Genomic DNA, 23,220 nt, shown 5'->3' with positions numbered 1-23,220 from the left:
GCACGACCAATCAACCTAACCCGCACATTTTTGGACTGTGGGAGGAAACCGGAGCACCCGGAGGAAACCCACGCAGACACGGGGAGAATGTGCAAACTCCGCACAGACAGTCACCCAAGCCGGGAATCGAACCCAGGTCCCTGGAGCTGTGAAGCAGAAGTGCTAACCCACTGTGCCACCGTGCCTCTCCTTATAGTCAACACCCTCGAGACCAGGCAGCATCCTGGTGAACCTTCTTTGCGCTCTCTCCAAAGCTTCCACGTCCTTCTGGTGACCAGAACTGCACGCAATAAGGACAGGACATTTGTTAGAATTGTACAGCACAAGTGGAAGGCCATGCGACTCATCGTGTTTCAACCAGCTCCTTCAGAGAGCTACCCAATCAGCTCCACTCCCCTGCTGTATCCCTTTAACTCTGACAAATTTCCCCTTCAAATATCCACCCAGTTTTCTTGAGAAAGTTGTTATTGAATCTGCTTCCTCCACCCTTTCAGGCAGTACATTTCAGGTCAGAATCTGTTACGTTTAAAAAAAATATTCTCTTTGTTTCCCTTTGCTTCCTTTGTCATTTTCCTTAAATCTGTGTTGTCTGCCTATAACGTGACTTTTCTACCAGTGAAGATAATCTCTACATATCTGCTTACTTTTGGACATCTCCATAGAGAAATACAGCATGGAAGCAGGCCTTTCGGCCCAACCAGCCCATGCTGACCATGGTGCCTTCCCAGCTAGTCCCAATTGCTCGTGTTTGGCCCATATCCCCCTAATCCTTTCCCACCCATGTACTTATCCAAATGCTTTTTAAATGTTGCTATTGTACCCGCCTTAACCGCTTTCTCTAACAGCTCATTCCATATACGCACCACCTTCTGCGTGAAGAAGTTGCCCCTCGGGTCCCTTTCAAATCTTTTCCCTCTCACCTTAAACCTACATCCTCTAGTTTTCAATTCCCTTTCCCCTGGGAGAAAGACAATGTGCGTTCATCCTATCTAGGCCCCTCATGATTTTATACACCTCAATAAGATCATCCCTCATTCTCCTACGTTCCAAGGAATTAAGTCCTAGCCTGGCCAACCGCTCCCTATAACTCAGGCCCACCTGTCCTGGCACCATCCTCGTAGTTTGCACTCTTTATCAATGTCTTTCCTGTAACAGGGTGACCAAAACTAGACACAATGCTCCAAGCATGGCCTCACCAATGACCTATACAACTGTAACATAATGTCCCATCTCCTGTACTCAACGCCCTGACTGATGAAGGCCAGGGTGCTAAATGCCTTCTTCACCACCCTGTCCATCTGTGAACGAACCCGGCTTCTCCTATCGCCACGTAACTGAGGTACCTGAATAAAAAGAATGTGCAACAGTGCGGATGTGGGAAATCTGAAATAATAAGAAAAAGAATGTTGGCGATGCCCCAGCAGATCAGGCAGGGTCCGTGGAGATCAAGAGTTAACAGTTGAGGTCTAATCTGTTCTGATGGCGCTGTTAACAGCACAAGGCCAGAAGCAGATGTGTCTCACTGCAGTCAACAGACCGTGCGTTGGGCATTAAATAAACACTCTCAACCTCTGGGAGATGGAAGGCACAGGTTGTCACTTTTCAGATAGGAATTATAATTAGCAGCACACCTCACTGGAAATCTAGCCTCGAGTCTCCAAACAGTGTGTGGGTTGGGGGAGGGAGAATGATGTGTACATATGAAGTGTAAGTTTGTTTAGCTCTTGTTTGTTTCAATCTGGTTGTTTTGGATGCTATCAGATTTTCCTGTTCTCAAACGCCTTGGGGGCTTGTTACATTCTGTTGTTGCCGTTGTCACCCCCTCTTTTCCTGCCCCGCCTCTCACCCCCCCCCCCCTCCCCCAAGGGAAGCAAATATGTTTGAAGTTTGAGAGAGGGTTAACTAACCCTCAAGAGTGCAGCCAGTAAGGTGAACTGTTTGAGTGGTTCTGTGATACTCCTCCTTTGATTTTGGTTTGATTTGATTTATTATTGTCACATGTATTAGTATACAGTGAAAAGTCTTGTTTCTTGCGCGCTATACAGACAAAGCATACCATTCATAGAGAAGGAAAGGAGAGAGTGCAGAATGTAGTGTTACAGTTATAGCTAGGGTGTAGAGAAAGATCAACGCAGTGCAAGGTAGGTCCATTCAAAAGTCTGACAGCAGCAGGGAAGAAGCTGTTCTTGAGTCGGTTGGTACCTGACCTCAGACTTTTGTATCTTTTTCCCAAACGAAGAAAGTGGAAAAGAGAATGTCCGGGGTGCGTGGGGTCCTTAATTATGCAGGCTGCTTTTCCGAGGCAGCAGGAAGTTTAGACAGAGTCAATGGATGGGAGGCTGGTTTGCGTGATGGATTGGGCTACATTCACGACTTTTTGTAATTCCTTGCAGTCTTGGGCAGAGCAGGAGCCATACCAAGCTGTGATACAACCAGAAAGAATGCTTTCTATGGTGCATCTGTAAAAGTTGGTGAGAGTTGTAGCAGACATACCAAATTTTGCTTAGTCTTTTAAGAAAGTAGAGGCGTTGGTGGGCTTTCTTACCTATTGTGTCGGCATGGGGGGACCAGGCCAGGTTATTGGTGACCTTATCAAATACTTGGATCAATCCAGAGTTGCTCCAATGTTCAGACTGTTAAGTTGTCAGCCATGGCTCAGTTGGCAGTGCGCTTGTCTGTGAGTTCAAATCCCACTCCAGGGACTGGAACACCAAATCTAAGCTGATGTCCCAGTGCAGTGCTCAGGGAATGCTACGCTGTCGGAGGTTCTGTTTCTTTGACTAGAATCTTAAACCGAGGCCCCACCGCTTGGTTGGATGAGAAAGACCCCGCGGGTGAGGAGAAGTGGAGTTATTCCCAATATTTAGTCCTTAACCAACATTAACACAGTTCATCATGGGCATCTCACAATGAATGGCCGTTATATTGTGGGTTAGGTGCAGAAGAAGGCCATTCAGCCCATCGAGCTTGCATCAACAACAATCCTCCCCAAGCCCTATCCCAGTAACCCCACCTATTTACCCTGCTAATCCCCCTGACACTAGGGGCAATTTAACATGGCCAATCAACCTAACCCGCACATCTTTGGAGTGTGGGAGGAAACAGGAGCACCCGGAGGAAACTCCACCACTGCCCCGTGTCCATGGGATGGGCTGGGTTAAAATTGCCCTTGTAGTACGCAGACTCCAACTTGAACCAAAAACAACTCCCGGGGTCAGTTTTCACCAGACGGGGATGACTGCTTGAAACATATTTGATCCAGAGTGTGACTCAGAAAGGGAGAGCAGGGGGAATTGGGGGGAAGAGGGCTTTTTCTTTAACCTCACCAACTGCAGAGAAGGATTTGAGGTCAAAGTAAAAGTTTGAGAATAAAGATGAAAGGTATTTGGGAATGGGGAACAGATACAATTCAGCCATGATCTAATCGCTAGCAGAATGGACTCAAGGGGCTGAATGGCCACCTCCTGTTTCCGAGAGACCTCAAAACCAGTTGAGGCAAAGCGGAACTGAGATCTTTTGAATATTGCTAATGAATGAAGTCAGACGAGCTTAATATGAAAGTGCTGCTGTTTGCTGAGTATCTTTATCACCGTTATATTGAGATCTATTTCAGCGTGGGATCCGCGAACGTTCCAATGGCCAGTTTCAGGAGATGAGAATTCACTTGAGCTGCACATCGTCTCCAGATCAAAGGAGAATGAGCTACACAAATATCGTGATAGCCAGCACACTGCACCATGGATGAACTGGGTTTAAAGGTGTTCAGAGAAAGAGGTTAAAGCGTAAGATGTCAGCAGAGTGCAGCAGCCTCTGGATGTCTTTATTAGCCGCGGCACAGAATATAAGAGCAGGGAGGTGTGATGGAGCTGTATGAGACACTGGTTAGGCCACAGCTAGACTACTGTGTGCAGTTCTGGTCGCCACACTGTAGGAGGGACGTGATTGCGCTGGAGAGGCTGCAGAGGAGATTCACCAGGATGTTGCCTGGGCTGGAGTGTCTCAGCTATGAAGAGAAACTGGGGTTGTTTTCCTGAGTAAGAAGTCTCACAACACCAGGTTAAAGTCCAACAGGTTTATTTGGTAGCAAATACCATAAGCTTTCGGAGCACTGCTCCTTCGTCAGATGGAGTGGATATCTGCTCTCAAACAGTGCACAGAAACAGAAGTCAAGTTACAGAATACTAATTAGAATGCGAATCTCTACAGCCTTGTTTTCCTTAGAGCAGAGAAGGCTGAGGGGGGATCAGACTGAGATGTATAAAATTATGAGGGACATAGATAAGGTTGTCAGGAAGGAACTTTTCCCTTTGGTAGAGAGGTTAATAACCAGGGGGCACAGATTTAAGATAAGGGGCAGGAGATTTAGCAGGGAATTGAGGAAAACCTTTTCCACCCAGAAGGTGGTTGGAATCTGGAACTCACTGCCTGAAAGGGTGGTAGAGACGGGGAACCCTCACAACATTTAAGAAGCATTTAGATGAGCACTTGAAATGTCACAGCACTCAATGGTACAGACCAAGGGCTGGAAAATGGGATTAACTAGATGGGTGCTTAATGGCCGACACAGACACGATGGGCCAAAGGGCCTCTTTTGGTGCTGTAAGACTCGAAAACGAGTAGCATTATTACGAGAAGAGAAAGTGTAGTTTGAAGGTTTGAATCAATAATGCGCAACAATATGAAAGTTTCCATCGATGAGTAACTGATTATGAGAATTATTTGGGTAACGTTGCACGTACCTTGCAACACAGTGGGTTAGCACTGTTGCCTCACGGCGCCAGGGACCCGGGTTCGATTCCCGGCTCAGGTCACTGTCTGTGCGGAGTCTGCACATTCTCCCCCGTGTCTGCGTGGGTTTCCTCCCGATGCTCCGGTTTCCTCCCACTATCCGAAAGACCCGCTGGTTAGGGTGCATTGGCCGTGCTAAATTCTCCCTCAGTGTACCCGAACAGGAGTGTGGCGACTGGGGGGATTTTCACAATAACTTCACTGCAGTGTTAATGTAAACCCTCAGTGTACCCGAACAGGCTTCGGGAGTGTGGCGACTAGGGGATTTTCACAGTAACTTCATTGCAGTGTCGATGTAAGCCCTCAGTGTACCCGAACAGGCTTCGGGAGTGTGGCGACTAGGGGATTTTCACAGTAACTTCATTGCAGTGTTGATGTAAGCCCTCAGTGTACCCGAACAGGCTTCGGGAGTGTGGCGACTAGGGGATTTTCACAGTAACTTCATTGCAGTGTTAATGTAAGCCCTCAGTGTACCCGAACAGGCTTCGGGAGTGTGGCGACTCGGGGATTTTCACAGTAACTTCATTGCAGTGTTGATGTAAGCCTACTTCTGACACGAATAAATAAACTTAAAACTGAAAGACAGTGAAGTCAGGAATGGCTCCCTACGTTTTGTGTGGTGTTCGTATTGTGGTTTTAATGTGTATTTGAGTTCTACGCTAACCCAATACAGGGACTGACTAACCTCGCTCCCAATTTGTGAAGGGTGCATTCTTTCCAAGGTGGGTCATTTGGCTAACTTCCTCTTCCGTGCTAACTTTTTAATTAAGGAGGGAAAGGCAATTATCAAAATCAAAATGTCAGGAAAAGTGTACACTTTTCTACAACAGCTAATTGGGAGGTTAATCAACCTTGAGATAGTTGGATCTGTGCATAAAAGCTTTTAGCTGGATGTTGAAACAGAAATGTGTACTTTCAAAGGTTCAGAAAGCACAACTTTTCAATTAGGTTTTCTTATTTTAGCTTCATACTGTTAATTGCATTGATTTTTCAGTCAGCCCCTGTGAGAATTCTCTTCACATATCTGTGATTATCTGCTGTGAGATTTATTGCAGCTGTGTTCTTCACGGGGTACCAGGTCTGATTAAAAAAAAAAGACAAAACCTTTTTATATAAAAAAATGTAGGGATCGAGCGATGTGGTGTTTGGCTAAGCGTGGCGCCTTTCAGTCACGACAGGCCTGAATCCTAGGCCTCAATGTCAAAAGCTCCTTCAGAATTGCCTGACTTGTAAAGAAAGACAGGCCCTGTTCAAAGCCATCAACAGGCCAATTTGACCACTAGAAATACAGAGGTGACAGGAAGGGGAAGAGCGAGCGAGAGAAAATGAGGCTGAAACAGAGAGAAAAATCAGAAGTTAAGTAGAGTGACTGAGTGTGAGACAGTGTTTGAGGGAGGTCTCTCTGGTTGTCTGTAGGGTTTGATAATCTCTGGGGATTTCACTGATCCCCACTTCCATTGAACACCCATGGGGATATTGCTACAGCTCGGCAAATATTTTTTGATCCCTGTTTTTCCCACATCCTGAAATGTAGGCCTCAAAATGAGACATTAGGGTGCTGGTCTGCACGCATTCAGGGGTATGGCTACTTAGAGGCTATTGTTACTGGGCTATCAATCAAGAGGCCTGGACTAATGAACGGGTTTGATTCCCGGCTTGGATAATTATCTGTGCGAAGTCTGCACGTTCTCCCCATGTGGGTTTCTTCCCACAGTCCGAAAGATGTGCTGGTTAGATGCATTGGCTAAATTCTCCCTCAGTGTACCCGAACAGGCACCGGAGTGTGGCAACTAGGGGATTTTCACAGTAATTTCATTGCAGTGTTAATGTAAGCCTGCTTGTGAGACCAATGAATAAAATAATAATAGAATCCCTAAAGTCCAGAAGGAGGCCATTCGGCCCATCGAGCCTGCACCGATAACAATCCCACCCAGGCCCTATCCTTGTAACGCCACGCATTCACCCTGCTAATCCGCTGACACTAAGGGGTAATTTAGCACAGCCAATCCACCTAATCTGCACATCTTTGGACGGCAAGACTTGAAATCCCACCACAGCATCTGGGGAATTTGGATTCAATTAATTAATATCGAAATATGGCGTTTTAAAAAATCAGTAATGGTGAACTAGGCAACTTCTGAATTATTGTCGAAAGCTATTTGGTTCACTGATGCCCTTTAGGGAAGGAAATCCACTGGATTTACCCAGTCTGGCCTACATGTGACTCCAGACCCACAGCAATGTAGTTGACTCTTAACTGCCCTGGCAAGCCAACCGTGTTCAAGAAGATAACTCACCACAGCCTTCTCAAGGGCAATTAGGGATGGCTGGCCTTGTCAGTAATGTGAATAAATAAAATAAAACACTTCCAAGGGGATACATTGTGAGACCCTGCCGTTCTGCTGCATCTCAACATGCAGCCAGAGTCACCATTGGGTAAATGGTGGGCAGTTTCCTCTGTGACTACTTGATGTACACTGGATGTGTGGGAGGCCTGAGCTGCTATGGGGGGGGGGGGGTTGCTGAAACTGACCAGGGCCAGAGTTTTATGCCCCTCTCCCCTCTTCCCCCTGCCCCCACCAGCAGGTTCTGAGGCTGGTATGGAATGTAAAATTGCATGGACGGAATTCCTACGGTGATCCCTCCTGCTCCAACCCAGATGCACTTTTATGGTGTGGGCAGATCACAGATGGGGAAACCTCCCCATGCCCTTATTAGCGCCCTTAAGTGGCCCCCTATGACTACTTATGGACCTTCTCCCATGCACGGCCTCCAATTTTGGACTGGCCTTCATCTCCCTGACACTAAGGGGCAATTTTTAGCACGGCCAATCTGCCTAACCCGCACATCTTTGGAGTGTGGGAGGAAACTGGAGCACCCGGAAGAAACCCACGCAGACACGGGGAGAATGTGCAAACTCCACACGGACAGTAACCTAAGCCGGGAATTGAACCCGGGTCCCTGACGCTGTGAGGCAGCAGTGCTAACCACTGTGCCACCGCGCCGCCCAGTGAGTAATCATTGATTTAGCCACAGGAGAGGTAACTTGTGTCACGGTGGCTCCAACACCGTTCAGAGATGAGAGTTTATTTGGTTTCCTTTTTCCCCTGTCAGCAATGAGGAGGAGCTGCGGAAGTCTCTGTCCGAACTGGCCGACGAAAGAACAGACCCCAGCCTGAAGGCGATGAACAGGATTAGTAGTGGCAGCAACCCCTTCTTGGATATCGTGCAAGACCCCAACGCAGCCACCTACAAACATGGCTTCCTGGTACGCAAGGTTCACGCGGATTCCGATGGGAAGAAAAGTAAGTGTCAACTGTACTTTGTTTGAATATCGCCGTGGAAACGGAAAGATTACCTGTAATGACATGTACCTGATTCACTCCTGTACCATCCATGGGCCGGATAACCATTCCCTAAAAGAGAAATGCCGTTGTCCAAAATATTGGTCAAGGTGCCAACCAATGACCATGACCTTTGCTGCCGATGAGCAACTAAAGGGCTTCCAGGCTTCTGAGCTTTTCCCTGCTGGGAGACACCACAAGCCACTGATGTGGAGAATCCAGCCAGAGAGAGAACGACAAGTTACAAAGAACAAAGAAAATTACAGCACAGGCCCAGGCCCTTCACCCTCCAAGCCTGCATCGACCGTGCTGCCCGACTGAACTAAAACCCCCTACCCTTCTGGGGACCACATCCCTCTATTCCCATCCTGCTCATGTATTTGTCAAGACGCTCCTTAAAACTCACTATCGTATCTGCTTCAACTACCTCCCCCGGCAGCAAGTTCCAGCGAGTCTAGTTTTAGATTCCCCTACCTTTGGGAAAAGATATTGACTATCTAGCTGATCTGTGCCCCTCATTATTTTATGGACCTCTATAAGATCACCCCTCAGCCTCCTAGGCTCCAAAGAAAAAAGTCCCAGTATATCCAGCCTCTCCTTATAACTCAAACCGTCAAGTCCCGGTAGCATCCTAGTAAATCTTTTCTGCACTCTTTCTAGTTTAATAATATCCTTCCTATAATAGGGTGACCAGAACTGTACACAGTATTCCAAGTGTGGCCTTACCAATGTCTTGTACAACTTCAACAAGACGTCCCAACTCCTGTATTCAATGTTCTGACCGATGAAACCAAGCATGCCGAATGCCTTCTTCATCATTCTGTCCTCCTGTGACTCCACTTTCAAGGAGCTATGAACCTGTACCCCTAGATCTCTTTGTTCTATAACTCTCCCCAACGCCCTACCATTAACTGAGTAAGTCCTGAGCTGGTTCGATCGAGCAAAATGCATCACCTCGCATTTATCTAAATTAAACTCCATCTGCCATTCGTCAGCCCACTGGCCCAATTGATCAAGATCCCTTTGCAATTGGAGATAACTTTCTTCACTGTCCACTACGCCACCAATCTTGGTGTCATCTGCAAACTTACTAACCATACCTTAGTTTGAGATGGCCACTCTGCAGTAACAATGATGAGCTCCGGGTGGGCTATTAAAGTTTATGCACAAAAGTGTTTTGTGCAGGAGGGTCCTACAAAGTGACTCGGCCCTCTCTGGCTAGATGACCCGCACAATCTGGACCATCACCAGGTATTCTTTGACGGTGTTTGATACCGCGTTCGATGTTTGGAACAGCTTTTTGCTGCATTCTATCATTGCTCTCACATTTTATCCAAGGCTGACTCATCACCGGGGCCTTGTATCTTCATAAGTGACTAGGGCGGCACGGTGGGTAGCTCTGCTTTCTCACAGTGCCAGGGACCTGCATTCGATTCTGGCCTTGGGTGACTGTGTGGAGTTTGCATGTTCTCTCCGTGTCTGCGCGGGTTTCCTCCGGGTGCTCCGGTTTCCTCCCACAGTCCAGAGATCTGCAGATTAGGTGGATTGCCCATGCTATATTTTCCTTTAGTGTTTAAAGATATGCAGGTTAGGTGGATTGGTCATGCTAAATTGCCCCTTAGTGTCCAAAGATGTCCAGGTTAGGGGGATTGGCCATGCTAAATTGCCCTTCGTGTCGCAAAATGTGCAGGTTGGGTGGATTGACCATGCTAAATTGCCTCTTAGTGTCCAAAGATGTGCAGGTTAGGTGGATTGGTCATGCTAAATTGCCCCTTAGTGTCCAAAGATGTGCAGGTTAGGTGGATTGGTCATGCTAAATTGCCCCTTAGTGTCCAAAGATGTGCAGGTTAGGTGGATTGGCCATAGTAAATTGTCCCTTAGTGTCCAAAGATGTGTAGATTAGGTGGATTGGCCATGCTAAATTGCCCCTTAGTGTCCAAAGATGTGCAGGTTAGGTGGATTGGACATGCTAAATTGCCCCTTAGTGTCTCAATATATGTAGGCTAGATGGATTAGTCATGGGAAATGTGTGAGGTTACAGGGATAGGGAGAGGGAACGGACCAAAGTACGATATTCTGTCAGAGAGTCAGTGCAGCCTCGATGGGCCAAATGGCCTCCTTCTGCACTGTGGGGATTCTATAATTCTGTGAATATCCCGATGATTCACACTAAATTTCTAAGTTTATTGCTTGGGATTATGTCTCTCTGCTGGAGGTACTGATCGAAAGTTAGATAATTGGTGATCTGAGATTATGAACAGGTTTGATGGGGTAGATGTTGCGAAGGTATTTGGACTTGTGGGAAGAGCAATACCAGAGGGGACAAATATGACATAGCCATGAATAAATTCAGGAGAAATGTCTTTGTTCCCAGCGAGAAGGGAGAATGTGGAACTCTCTACCACACGGAGTGGTTGAGGTGAAAAGCAGAGATGCATTAAAGAGCAAGTTAGATAAACACATGAGGGAGAAAGGAATAGAAGGATCTTTAGAGTGTTAGGCGAATGTCACTGGGCTAGTAATGATGTTCCAGGCTCACAGGTTCAAATCCTACCGTGGCAGCTGGTGGAATTTAAACTCAATTAATAAAATCCGGAATTAAAAGCGAGTCTCATCGATTTATCATTAAAAACCCATCTGATTCACTAAGGTCATAGAATCATAGAATCCCTACAGTGCAGAAGGAGGCCATTCGGCCCATCGAGTCTGCACCGACCACATTCCCACCCAGGCCCTATCCCCGTAACCCCACATATTTACCCTGCTAATCTCCCTGACACTAAGACAATTTAGCATGGCCAGTCAACCTAACCAGCACATCTTCGGACTGTGGGAGGAAACCGGAGCACCCGGAGGAAACCCACGCAGACACGGGGAGAACGTGCAAACTCCACACAGACAGTGACCCAAGCCGGGAATTGAACCCGGGTCCCTGGCGCTGTGAGGCAGCAGTGCTAACCACTGTGCCACCACGCCACCCAATGTCCTTGAGGGAAGGAATATCTTTTGCACGCCAGAGAGTTTCTTGCACTGACATCTCTTCCCATCTCTACGCCAATAACTCCAGAGGCCCCCTGCGCATTATTATTATTGTCAAGCTATTATGAGAAAGGATATTGTTAAACTAGAAAGAGTGCAGAAAAGATTTACTAGGATGCTACCGGGACTTGATGGTTTGAGTTATGAGGAGAGGGTGGATAGACTGGGACTTTTTTTCTTTGGAGCATAGGAGGCTGAGGGGTGATCTTATAGCGATCTATAAAATAATGAGGGGCATAGATCAGCTCGATAGTCAACATCTTTTCCCAAAGGTAGGGGAGTCTAAAGCTAGAGGGCATAGGTTTAAGGTGAGAGGGAAGAGATACAAAAGGGTCCAGAGGGGCAATTTTTTCACACAGAGGGTGGTGAGTGTCTGGAACGAGCTGCCAGAAGTCGTAGTAGAGGCGAGTACAATTTTGTCTTTTAAAAAGCATTTAGACAGTTACATGGGTAAGATGGTATTAAAAGGATATGGGCCAAATATGGGCAATTGGGACTAGCTTAGTGGTTAAAAACTGGGTGGCATGGACGAGTTGGGCTGAAGGGCCTGTTTCCATGCTATAAACCTCTATGACTCTATGAACCTCACCAATCAGGCAAAGCAGTTGGGTTAGTTCCGAGTTGATTCCGAGCAAGTCAAACTGAGCAGGCAGAATGGAGTAAATCCTGGGGAGTGGAAGTGGTTTTCCAACCCTGTCGGTCTATAAGGTCACAGCAGCTGTGCACCACATGCCACACCCTGCGCGTGGATCCCCCAGAGCCAAGGTGGACCGCACTCTCGCAGTGTGTGGAGGGTGCACGTCAATTAAAGAACGGGAAAGCTACATGTAGGCCAGCTATCTTTATTCCCAGACACGAGTCCCCAGTTGTTGCCTAAACTTGGCCCAGTTCCTGGATGATTGTCGGCTCTGTGATGAACAGTGTGGAACATGCGTCACCCTGTCGATGTCTTTCCCCACAGCTCCCCGAGGGAGGCGAGGCTGGAAGACCTTCTACGCTGTGTTGAAAGGAATGATCCTCTACTTACAAAAGGTTTGCTTTTTGCGCCTGGGTATTTTGGTTGAATGGGGGAATTTACTCAGTGACTTTTTATAGATTTCTCCCCTTTGGTTCCTTGATGGCAGCTCTGAGGCTGAACTTGACGGTTCACAACCTTGGTGTCATATTTGACCCCATACCAAGTTGTTGACCCCACATCCACATGAAGACTGAATGTCGCCACCTCTGTGACATGGACAGACTGTACCCCTGTCTCAGCTCATCAGTTCAACTATTCCTTTGTTAACTGTAGCTTTGACTGTTCCTTTGCACTCCTGGTTGGCATCCCATCTTTAACCTCTGCAAACTTGAGGTCATCCAAAACTCCGCTGACTGCGTCCTAACCCTCACTAAGTCCCGTTCCTCTACTGCTCTGTGCTCGCTGGCCTCCGTTGACTTCTGGTCAAGTAATGACTCAATTTTAAAGTTTTCAATCCCTCCATGATTGTAATCTCCTGCAGCCCTACAACCCTCCCACACTGGCTTCCTGAACATCCCCATGTTAAATACTTACCCCATGGCAGCCATGCCTTCAGTTGCCAGAGCCTTAATCTCTAGAATTCCCTCCCTAAACATCTCAGCCTCTCTGGCGTGCTTTCCTTCTAAGTTGCTCCTTAAAACTTACCACGTTGATCAAGTTTTTGGTCACTAGTCCTTGCTTGACTTGGTATCAGTACACCTGCAAAGCACATTGGGACGTTTGCTACCTTCTGTCGATGCACATTACGGTGCTGCTAGCTCTAAACCATCATTAAGGTGCTGTCAGCCCTCAAGACTCCCTTTTGAGTTTTGCGTTTCTTTTCCTATCTCTCTCGGGCACGGCCGAGATAGGGAACTCTCCGTGTGAGGAGTCACAAATCCAAGCTTTTCTCTTGGTATTCAGTGGTGGAGTGTATTGGACCACTGGTGAACTGTATTGTGCCCTGTCAGAAATATTCATAGCAGCATGTCCAATCTCAACGGGCAGCACAGTGGTTAGCACTGCTGCCTCGCAGCGCCAGGGACCCGGGTTCAATTCCCGGCTTGGGTCACTGTCTGTGCGGAGTCTGCACGTTCTCCCCGTGTCTGCGTGGGTTTCCTCCGGGTGCTCCGGTTTCCTCCCACAGTCCAAAGATGGGCGGGTCAGGTGGATTGACCTTGCTAGCAGGAGGACTAGCTAGGGTAAATGCATGGGGTTATGGGGACAGGGCCTGGGTGGGATTGTGGTCGGTGCAGACTCGTTGGGCCGAATGGCCTCCTTCTGCACTGATGATTCTATGATTCTGAAGGCTCGGGGAATAAATGTGATGCTTTTACCAGTTTGATGGTTCTTCACTCTTTCAGCAGATGTAGCTGTTCAGAGCATCAACTATAATTTTATATTCAAGTGGTTGAATGGGACAGTTGCATCGAGGCTGTATCACTATGATGCCTCCTTCCTATTTGTGAATCGCACATTCAGATATCTGATCTGTTCTGGGGTCCCAGCTTTCCTCATGGTGGTCTGTCGAGCGCTCTTCCTGACTCACTGACAATAGGTTCTGGGTGCCTTCGCTTCCAGGCCACCTACATATACCATCAGGGTCCTGATGGCATACAGTTTTCTTTTATCCATTCGTTTCATTTATTGCCCATCCCTAGTTGCCTGAGGGCAGATGAGAATCAACCACATTGCTGTGGCTCTGGAGTCACATGTAGGCCAGACCAGGTAAGGATGGCAAATTTCCTTTCCTGAAGGAAACCAGATGGGTTTTTCCGACAATGGTTTCATGGTCATCAGTAGATTCTTAATTCCAGATATTTTTTAATTGAATTTAAATTCCACCATCTGCCGTGGCGGGATTCGAATCCAGGACCCAGATATTTTTAATTGAATTCAAATTCCACCATCTCCCGTGACAGGATTTGAATCCGGGTCCCCAGAACATGAGCTGAGTTTCTGGATTAATAGTCTAGCAATAATGCCACTAGACCATCGCCTCATATTAGTAACTGAGTCAGGCAAGCGTACTGACCACCTCTAGAAGAACCAAAGACCCAGTGAACATGGCGGCAGGCAGCAATCGATTGTGCCTTTGCCCAATACTTGCATGTCTACCTCCTTCGCAAGTGGAAGAGGGATTAAAAAACCCTGCCCCAAGCTTATTGTACCTTCACTTCCTCAGCTTCTGGTTTTTAACAAGCCATTCCCGAGCTGGACACTCAAAGAAAATGTTAGTTCTTTGCCATATCTGCAACTAGTCAAATATTTTGAAATGCAGATATGAGCCAGTCAGATCAACAAATTGCCCAACAGATCATTCTTTTATGGTGTTGGTTGTGAGGCGGAAGGGCGGGGGGAGGATGAGGAGATGGTTACCGGGAGAACGTTTTGCTTTTCTTTGTAGATTCTGGGATCTGAAGGACGTGCTGATTAATTCCCCGCTCTTTTGTTTGTAACAGGATGAGTACAAATCTGACAAACAGCTGTCAGAGGAAGACCTGAAGAACGCCATCAGCATCCACCACTCCCTGGCTGTGCGAGCGAGCGACTACAGCAAGAAGCCCAACGTCTTCTACCTAAAGACAGCTGATTGGAGAATATTTCTGCTCCAAGCGCCGTGAGTGGCTAGTCTTTATAGTACCGAGTAAATCCCTGGCGCTACACGCAGGTTGTGCTAAAGGGGTAGGGTACAGATCAATCACTCCATGTCTGATCGAAAGATAAACCTCGTCCTTTTGGTTTCAATCTCAGTTGAAGTTCAACAAAGAACTGACGTCAAAGAGGGCCATTTAAGAAAAGAAAACAAATAATTGAAAAATAGAAACTAAATTAGTCTCCATCAATGTGGTTAGACTTCTGAGAAGCGACAATTTTCTAAGCGACAAGATTCTAAGGGCTGTATATGAAGTGGATAAATAGCTTGGCATAAATCCCAATCCCCAGGAAACACAGACATGGATGGAAACTCACAAACCTGAAAGCTTTTACTGAAATACTTTATGCAGAGGGCAGTGGACGTTTGGAGTTCAGACGAATGAGAGGGGATCTCATAGAGACTTATAAAATTCTAACAGGACTAGACAGGGTAGATGCAGGGAGGATATTCCCGATGGTGGGGGAGTCCAGAACCAGGGGTCACAGTCTGAGGATTCAGGGTAGACCATTTAGGACGGAGGTGAGGAGACATTTCTTCAGTTAAAAAGTGGTTGAGCCTGTGGAATTCATTACTACAGGAAGTAGTTGATGCCAAAACATTGAATATATTCAAGAGGCGGCTGGATATAGCACTTGGAGCGAATGGGATCAAAGATTATGGGGAGAAAGCAGGATTAGGCTATTGAGTTGGATGATCAGCCATGATCATAGCGAATGGCGGAGCAGGCTGGAAGGGCCGAATGGCCTCCTCCTGCTCCTATCTTCTATGTTTCTATATTTCTATGGAGGTCTTGCGGTGCAGTGTTAGAGTCGACACCTCTGGCTCAGAAGCTTTGGATTCAATTCCCGCTTCAGGACTTGGTGGCCACAGGAAGGTGGGATCATAACGTGGCCAAACAGGTTGGTTATCAGCCTGTCACTCTTTCCAATGCGCCGGATGGCAGGCTGGTAAAGAGCAGGAGAGTTTCCTAGTCAGCCACAGTGCAGAAAGCAACGGCTAACCTGTGTAGTGCTTTGCATAATCATGGACCAATCCGTTGGAGGTCCATGCTCACCTTGGGTGTGGTATCTGAAGAGGGAGGTCATGCTGTAAGGAAACGTGCGAGTGAGCTGGGTGATAGTTGGGCAAACGTTGGTGACCAGGTGTATGGGGGGTTAAAATTGGCCTCAGCGATCATTTCTTCCATGCTCCTTCCTACTTTTTTGTAATAATGTGCTGGGAGGCCTGGGATTAGACCAGTGACGGAGGAGTGGGACTAAAGTAGACATGTACTGTGGAAAAAGAACAGAAGTGATGGGCTGAATGGCCTGCTTCTGTGCTCAAATATTCTATAATTCTCCCTCTTTTCTTTAAAAGGAGTGAATGACTTTTGTGAGAGAATGGGGACCTGGTAAATGTGCCAGGTTGTAGATACAAGTGTTGGGCATCTAACTCTTTGCTATTTGTCATGAAATCCACACACGGGGAACTCATTCATGCTTTCCATTGCACCTTGGACACCCTGTAACCTCACACCGACGCCATGGTAATCTAATAGGGTTAGGACCAGTCTGCCTCACAGTTTTCCTCTGATGGCCCCGGATTTTGCTGCCTGTTCCTCACCCCTGTGTCCAGTTTGTAAATGCAGTTTTTTTCCCATCAGGAACGCAGAGCTGATGCAATCCTGGATCACCCGGATAAACCTGGTGTCAGCCATGTTCTCGGCACCCCCTTTTCCGGCAGCCATCGGTTCCCAGAAGAAGTTCAGCCGGCCTCTCCTGCCCACCACGCTGACCAGGCTGTCTCTGGTGAGTGCTCTGTGCCTCGTTACAACCGGGTGATGAAAGATCTGTAATATTGCAACGACTGCAAATACCTCTGTTACAACGGCCAAGGGATTGAAACAAAAGGTCAATATAAGGGGAGATGGTGGTACCGTCACTGTGGTAGTAATCCAGAGGCCCAGGCTAATGCCGCAGGGCACACGGGTTCAAATCCCACCACGGCAGCTGGTGGAATTTAAATTCAATTATTTAGCTTGGGATTGAAACAATCATTGATTGTCGTAAAACCCATCTGGTTCATTAATGTCCTTCAGGGCAGGAAATCTGCCGTCCTTACCTGGTCTGGCCTACATGTGACTCCAGACTCACAGCGATGTGGTTGATTCTTAATTACCCTCTGGAAGGGCCACTCAGTTCAAGGGGAGTTAGGGATGGGCAACAAATACTGGTCTCATGGACAACCCAAATCTAATGAAAGATTAAAGAGAAAGTTGGTAGCCACATGGTGTGGGTGTGGTAGCGTGGATCCTTTAAGGGGGCGTTCCTTGAGGGTCATGTGGTTGGGCCAGGCCTTATGCAATCCTGAGGCAGAAAGCTGAACCAATCGAGTGCGAGGGTGCGTTTCCCAGGTTGGAAAGGATCGACAGGTGGGGCCAGGGAGGAGTAGTGTACAGTCGCATTGTTATTCAATCGGACCATATTGTATATGAAGTTAATCGTTGCATTATAAGACCATAAGACATAGGAGCAGAATTAGGCCCCTCGGCCCATCGAGTCTGCTCCGCCATTCAATCATGGCTGATACTTTTCTCATCCCCATTCTCCTGCCTTTTCCCCATAATCCCTGATCCCCTTATTAATCAAGAACCTATCTATCTCTGTCTTAAAGACACTCAATGACCCGGCCTCCACAGTCTTCTGCGGCAAAGAGTTCCATAGATTCACCGCTCTCTGGCTGAGCTCATCTCTGTTTTAAAGGATCGTCCCTTTAGTCTGAGGTTGTGCCCCTGATTCTAGTTTTTCCTACTAGTGGAAACATCCTCTCCACGTCCACTCTATCCAGGCCTCGCAGTATCCTGTAAGTTTCAATAAGATCCCACCCTCATCCTTCTAAACTCCAACAAGTACAGACCCAGAGTCCTCAACTGTTCCCCATACGACAAGCTCTTCATTCCAGGGATCATTCTTGTGAACCTCCTCTGGACCCTTTCCAAGGCCAGCACATCCTTCCTTAGATACAGGACCCAAAACTGCTCACAATGCTCCAAATGGGGTTTGACCAGAGCCTTATACAGCCTCAGAAGTACATCCCTGCTCTTGTATTCTAGCCCTCTCGACATGAATGCTAACATTGCATTTGCCTTCCTAACTGCCGACTGAACCTGCACGTTAACCTTAAGAGAATCTTGAACAATGACTCCCAATTCCTTTTGTGTTTCTAATTTCCTAAGCATTTCCCATTTAGAAAATAGTCTATGCCTCCATTCCTCCTTCCAAAGTGCATAACCTCACACTTTTCCACATTGTATTCCATCTGCCACTTCTTTGCCCACCCTCCTAACCTGTCCAAGTCCTTCTGCAGCCCCCCTGCTTCCTCAATACTACCTGTCCCTCTACTTTTCTTTGTACAATCTGCAAACTTAGCAACAGTGCCTTCATTTCGTTCTTCCAAATCGTTAATGTATATTGTGAAAAGTTGTGGTCCCAGCACTGACCCTGTGGCACACCACTAGTCACCGGCTGCCATCCTGTGAAAGACCCCTTTATCCCCACTCTCTGCCTTCTGCCAGTCAACCAGTCCTCTATCCATGCCAGGATCTTACCCTTAACACCATGGGCTCTTAACAGTCTCCGATGTGGCACCTTGTCAAAGGCTTTCTGGAATTCTAAATAAATCACTAAATAAATAAGCATTGGCAACGAAGTCTTTCTGTTCTGAAGCCTCATCGAGTTGCCCTCGATTCATTACATTAGTTTGCCCCATTACCACAGAATTGTAATTTGAGGCCTATTACCAATGCTGTTACGTGATGGACAGCCATTGGCTGAGGTACATGAAGGCAGCCGACAGACATGGTAAAATGGGCAGCTTCGACATTGGTTCAATCCGTGGGTATTTCATTATAACGCTCTCTTAATGACTCAACTGGTAAAATAATGGGCTCAGTATTAACTGAGTTACGTGGCCTAACATCATGTTATGAGGCCTGCCTTCAACTAGTCAAACATCCCATATTTCTTCTTGGGAGAATCCTTCACAACTTCAGGATGTCCTGAGCTGCTTTTAAAGCCATTGTTAAAGTTTATTTATTAGTCATAAGTAAGCTTACATTAACGCTGCAATGAAGTTACTGTGAAAATCCCCTGGTCGCCTCACTCTGGCGCCTGTTCGGGGTACACTGAGGGAGAATTTAGCGTGGCCAATGCACCGAACCAGCTCGTCTTTCAGGCTGTGGGAGGAAACCGGAGCACCCCCACGCAGACACGGGAGAGAATGTGCAGACTCCGCACAGACAGTGACCCAAGCCGGGAATCGAACCCAGGTCCCTGGTAAGATGAGACATGATATGCTAACCACTGTGCCACCATGCTACCCTTGTGAAGTATGGTCACCACTGTGGGAAACACCACAACCAAGCACTACAAGCAGCAAAGCAATAATGACCAGATGATCTGTTTTGGTGATGTTGCTGAGGGAGAGGTGTGGGCCAAGACTTCAGGGATGACTTCCCTGCGCTTCTTCAAAAATGTGTCCTGGGATCTTTGACATGTACCCAATGGGGCCGGCAAGGCCTCCATTTTAATATTACGTCTGAAAGACAAACCGCTGACATTGCAGCACTCCCTCAGTACTCCATGGGAGTGTCAGCCTAAGAGTATTTGTTGAAGGCTCTGGAGTGGGTCTTGAACCCACAATCGAGAGTGCGACTAAGTCACGGCTCCCTTATGTCCATGTTGGTTTTGGCAGTGTAATGGCACTCTCTGCTGGCTGGAAGAGGGTAGAGCAGGCATTCACATTTGTACATCAACTGACAGTGGGCAACTATCTCAGTTGATTAAAGTTTATTTATTAGTGTCACCAGTTGGCTTACATTAACACTGCAATGAAGTTACTGTGAAAATCCCCCAGTCGCCACACTCCGGCGCCTGTTTGGGTACACTGAGGGAGAATTTAGCACGGCCAATGCACCTAACCAGCTCGTCTTTCGGACTGTGGGAGGAAACCGGAGCACCTGGAGGAAACCCACGCAGACATGGGGAGAACGCGCAGACTCCACACAGATAGTGATCCAAGCGGGAAATTGAACCCGGGTACTTGGAGCTGTGAGGCAGCAGTGCTAACCACTCTGCAGCCCTGGATGGATAACCTGTGGTTCGGGGCGGCACGGTGGCACAGTGGGTTAGCACTGCTGCCTCACAGCACCCGGGACCCGGGTTCGATTCCCGGCTTGGGTGACTGTCTGTGCGGAGTCTGCATGTTCTCCCCGTGTATGCATGGGTTTCTTCCGAGTGCTCCGGTTTCCTCCCACAGTCCAAAAATGTGCGAGTTAGGTTGATTGGCCATGCTAAATTGCTCCTTAGTTTTAGGGGGATGTCAGGGGGATTAGTTGGGTAAATATATGGGGTTATGGGGATAGGGTCTGGATGGGATTGTTGTCGATGCAGGCTTGATGGGCCGAATGGCCTCCTTCTGCACTGTAGGGATTCTATGAATGATGCCAACTGTGCGAATTCAATTCCTGATGTTGCCAAGGATCTGCCTTTGGGCAGAACACAAGTAGGATGGAATCGGAAGACTAAACAGAACGGACAAGGATCACATCTGTTTGTTACTCGGTACGAGGCGGGGGGGGAGGGGGGTTAAAAGTCCAATTGTATTTTTTTTACTTCTCTCTCTGAACGTTGCAGGAGGAACAGATAAAGGCTCATGATACCAGACTCAAATCGATGACGGTGGACCTGACTGAGCATCACTCGTACCCTCCTGACAAGAAAGTGAAAGGCAAAGAGCTGGAGGAATACAGACAGAAGGAGGACTACCTGGTGTTTGAGGTGAGCACAGGGACAGTCTCACCGCAGAAACCAGACCAACACTTGAGAAACTTGCTGATCCCAGGATGCTTCATCCAACACTGACTATGTGGAAGTATCTGTTGCTATGGAGACATATGCGGCAGCCATTTTGTCCTTGGCAAGAGCCCGCATACAGTGATGGAATGAGTGAACCACTGGCGGGCCGAATGGCCTCCTTCTGTGCTCCATCGCTCTGTGAGCCGCTGCCCTTTGTTAAATGAATGTTTGTTCAGGGCAGCAGCAGCCCCCTGCTCCTCTTTGAGTAGAAACATAGAAACTAGAAGCAGGAGTAGGCCATTCAGCCCTTCGAGCCTGCTCCACCATTCATTATGATCATGGCTGATCATCAAATTCAATATCCAGATTTCCCCCGCCCCCCTTCCCCCCCCCCATTTCCCTTTAATCCCAAGATCCATATCTAATTTCTTCTTGAAATCACACAATAGGACCATGGAATTCCTGATGAGTGTGACGGGGGCCTGTTAACAGGCTGCACACCTGGATGAATGAGGGTCCCTTGTGTGGGGAGCAAACTGACCTCAACAACATTGGATGGAGATTTTATCCACACACTCAGCACCTCAAAATGTTAGATCTCTTTACAGCAGAGACAGGCCACTCTGTGCCAGTGTCTGTGAGTCTTCCAGCCTACTTCCCCTTGCTCTGTTAGCATGTTGGGACGGCACGGTAGCACAGCGGTTAGCACTGCTGCCTCACAGCGCCAGGGACCCAGGTTCAATTCCCGGCTTGGGTCACTGTCTGTGTGGAGTCTGCACGTTCTCCCCGTGTCTGCGTGGGTTTCCTCCGGGTGCTCCGGTTTCCTCCCACGGTCCAAGGATGTGCGGGTTAGGTTGATTGGCCATGCTGAAATGTTTGTTACTCGGTACGAGGCGGGGGGGAGGGGGGTTAAAAGTCCAATTGTATTTTTTTTACTTCTCGCTCTGAACTTTGCAGGAGGAACAGATAAAGGCTCATGATACCAGACTCAAATCGATGACGGTGGACCTGACTGAGCATCCCCTAGTGTCAGGGGAGCTCGCAGGGTAAATGTGTGGGGTTACGGGAATAGGGCCTGGGTGGGATTGTGGTCGGTGCAGACTTGACAGGCCGAATGGCCTTCTTCAGCACTGTAGGGATTCTACCCCTTAGTCCCTCATGCATTTATCGAGCTGCCCCTTCAATGAATCTATGCTGTTTTAGCTCAACCATTCCCTGTGGCAGCGAGTCCCACATTCTCACCACTCCCTGGATCAGGAACTGAGTTCAATATTGGATTTGGCAGTGATTATCTTCTATATGTGGTCCTGGTTTAGGAGCTGCATAACAGGTGGAAGCATCTTCTCTAAGCCAGACATAACCCAAGCTGAGAATCGAACCGGGGTTCCTGACACTGTGAGGCAGCAGTACTAACCACTGTGCCATCATGGCGGCCACTGGCGGGCCGAATGGCCTCCTTCTGTGCTCCATCGTTCTGTGAGCCTGGGTGGGATTGTAGATGATGCAGACTCGATGGGTCGAATGGCCTCCCTCTGCACTGTCGGGATTCTATGATTCTAAATACTGAAGCTTTGTGCTTTGTGTTCAATAGAAAATGAGGTTCAGCACCTACGTCTCGCTGCTCCGCGCCAAGGCAAAGGCTGCGACGGACGACCTGGACAAGTTTGAGTCCGCCCTGTTTGACAGCGCTGAGAATGAAGGGAATGGCTTGACGAAATCCCGCTCCAGTCCGTCTCTGAACCAGGAGCAGCCGGTCGTCACCATCCGGGTCAAGCGGAACACGTCGGAGCGCCGGAGTTACCGGCATGCCACCAACACCAAGCACAAGCTATAACACGCCCGAGCTTTGCACTGAGACTGGCTAGCATGCTGTGCATTCGGCTACGACTCCGGACTTTAGTGTAGTGCCAGTGGGTAGCTGCTCACGATGGTTGGCGCATGCGAGGTTCAAGGACGTTGCAGAAGTGGTTCTCCTCCCCAACCCCCCCCCCCCCCCCCCTACCCCCCCAACCACCCCCTGCCCACCCCCCAAGGACTGAAACACAGGGCTTGAGTTACAGGTACCAGGGCCACGATACTGTGACATTCAGGGGCAGTGGGCCTGTACACTTGCACCTTCACAGGGAGGAACCATGGCTGCACCTGGCCAGGCCTGACAAGACAAGTCGCCAAACAGATCGTGGATCAACTTGAACTTTTGTTTTCCCGAATCCTCAGCCGGTTCCTCCTGCGGAGGCCTGTTCTTCTCTCTCGAGCACGTGAGAGGTAGGGGCACGCCCTCGGCACGCGAGGAGCGGCGCCACGCCCAGCTGCTGTACTCCCGCGCGGCAGGCGAATCAACTTGTAGCTCGTTTAGCGTAGGGCAGCGTTCGGGAGCGGCCCGGGACCGTCGCGGCTAAGCAGCGGAAGCCTTTTGGCGGATCCCGGTTTGCAATTCTGCGTTGCGGTGGGACCTGCGACTGGTTGCTGCCGCTTCGCCATGGCTCCCTCGATTACACCAACTGAATTTAAGGAGTCGGGGCTCTTCGCTGCCTCACTCGCTGCCACGGCATTGCTGAC

The 23,220-nt window shown here is 48.3% G+C and overlaps 1 protein-coding gene across 1 annotated transcript in view; it reads left to right on the top strand.

Moving 5' to 3' along the window:
* Positions 1-22,678, top strand: part of LOC144480207 (PH and SEC7 domain-containing protein 1-like) — a 137,097-nt gene extending 114,419 nt beyond the window's left edge. Inside the window, exons 11-16 of the mRNA XM_078199391.1 lie at positions 7,903-8,093; positions 12,133-12,203; positions 14,631-14,788; positions 16,470-16,614; positions 20,500-20,643; positions 22,253-22,678. Of these exons, the coding sequence (XP_078055517.1) occupies positions 7,903-8,093; positions 12,133-12,203; positions 14,631-14,788; positions 16,470-16,614; positions 20,500-20,643; positions 22,253-22,495 (952 nt within the window). The 3' untranslated portion in view covers positions 22,496-22,678. The remainder of the gene's footprint in view (positions 1-7,902; positions 8,094-12,132; positions 12,204-14,630; positions 14,789-16,469; positions 16,615-20,499; positions 20,644-22,252) is intronic.
* The last annotated feature ends 542 nt before the right edge of the window (positions 22,679-23,220 follow it).

The sequence above is a fragment of the Mustelus asterias genome, chromosome 28 (assembly GCF_964213995.1).
Source record: "Mustelus asterias chromosome 28, sMusAst1.hap1.1, whole genome shotgun sequence".
NCBI classification, from domain to species: Eukaryota; Metazoa; Chordata; class Chondrichthyes; order Carcharhiniformes; family Triakidae; genus Mustelus; species Mustelus asterias.
This window is presented reverse-complemented; position numbering and strand designations above follow the sequence as displayed.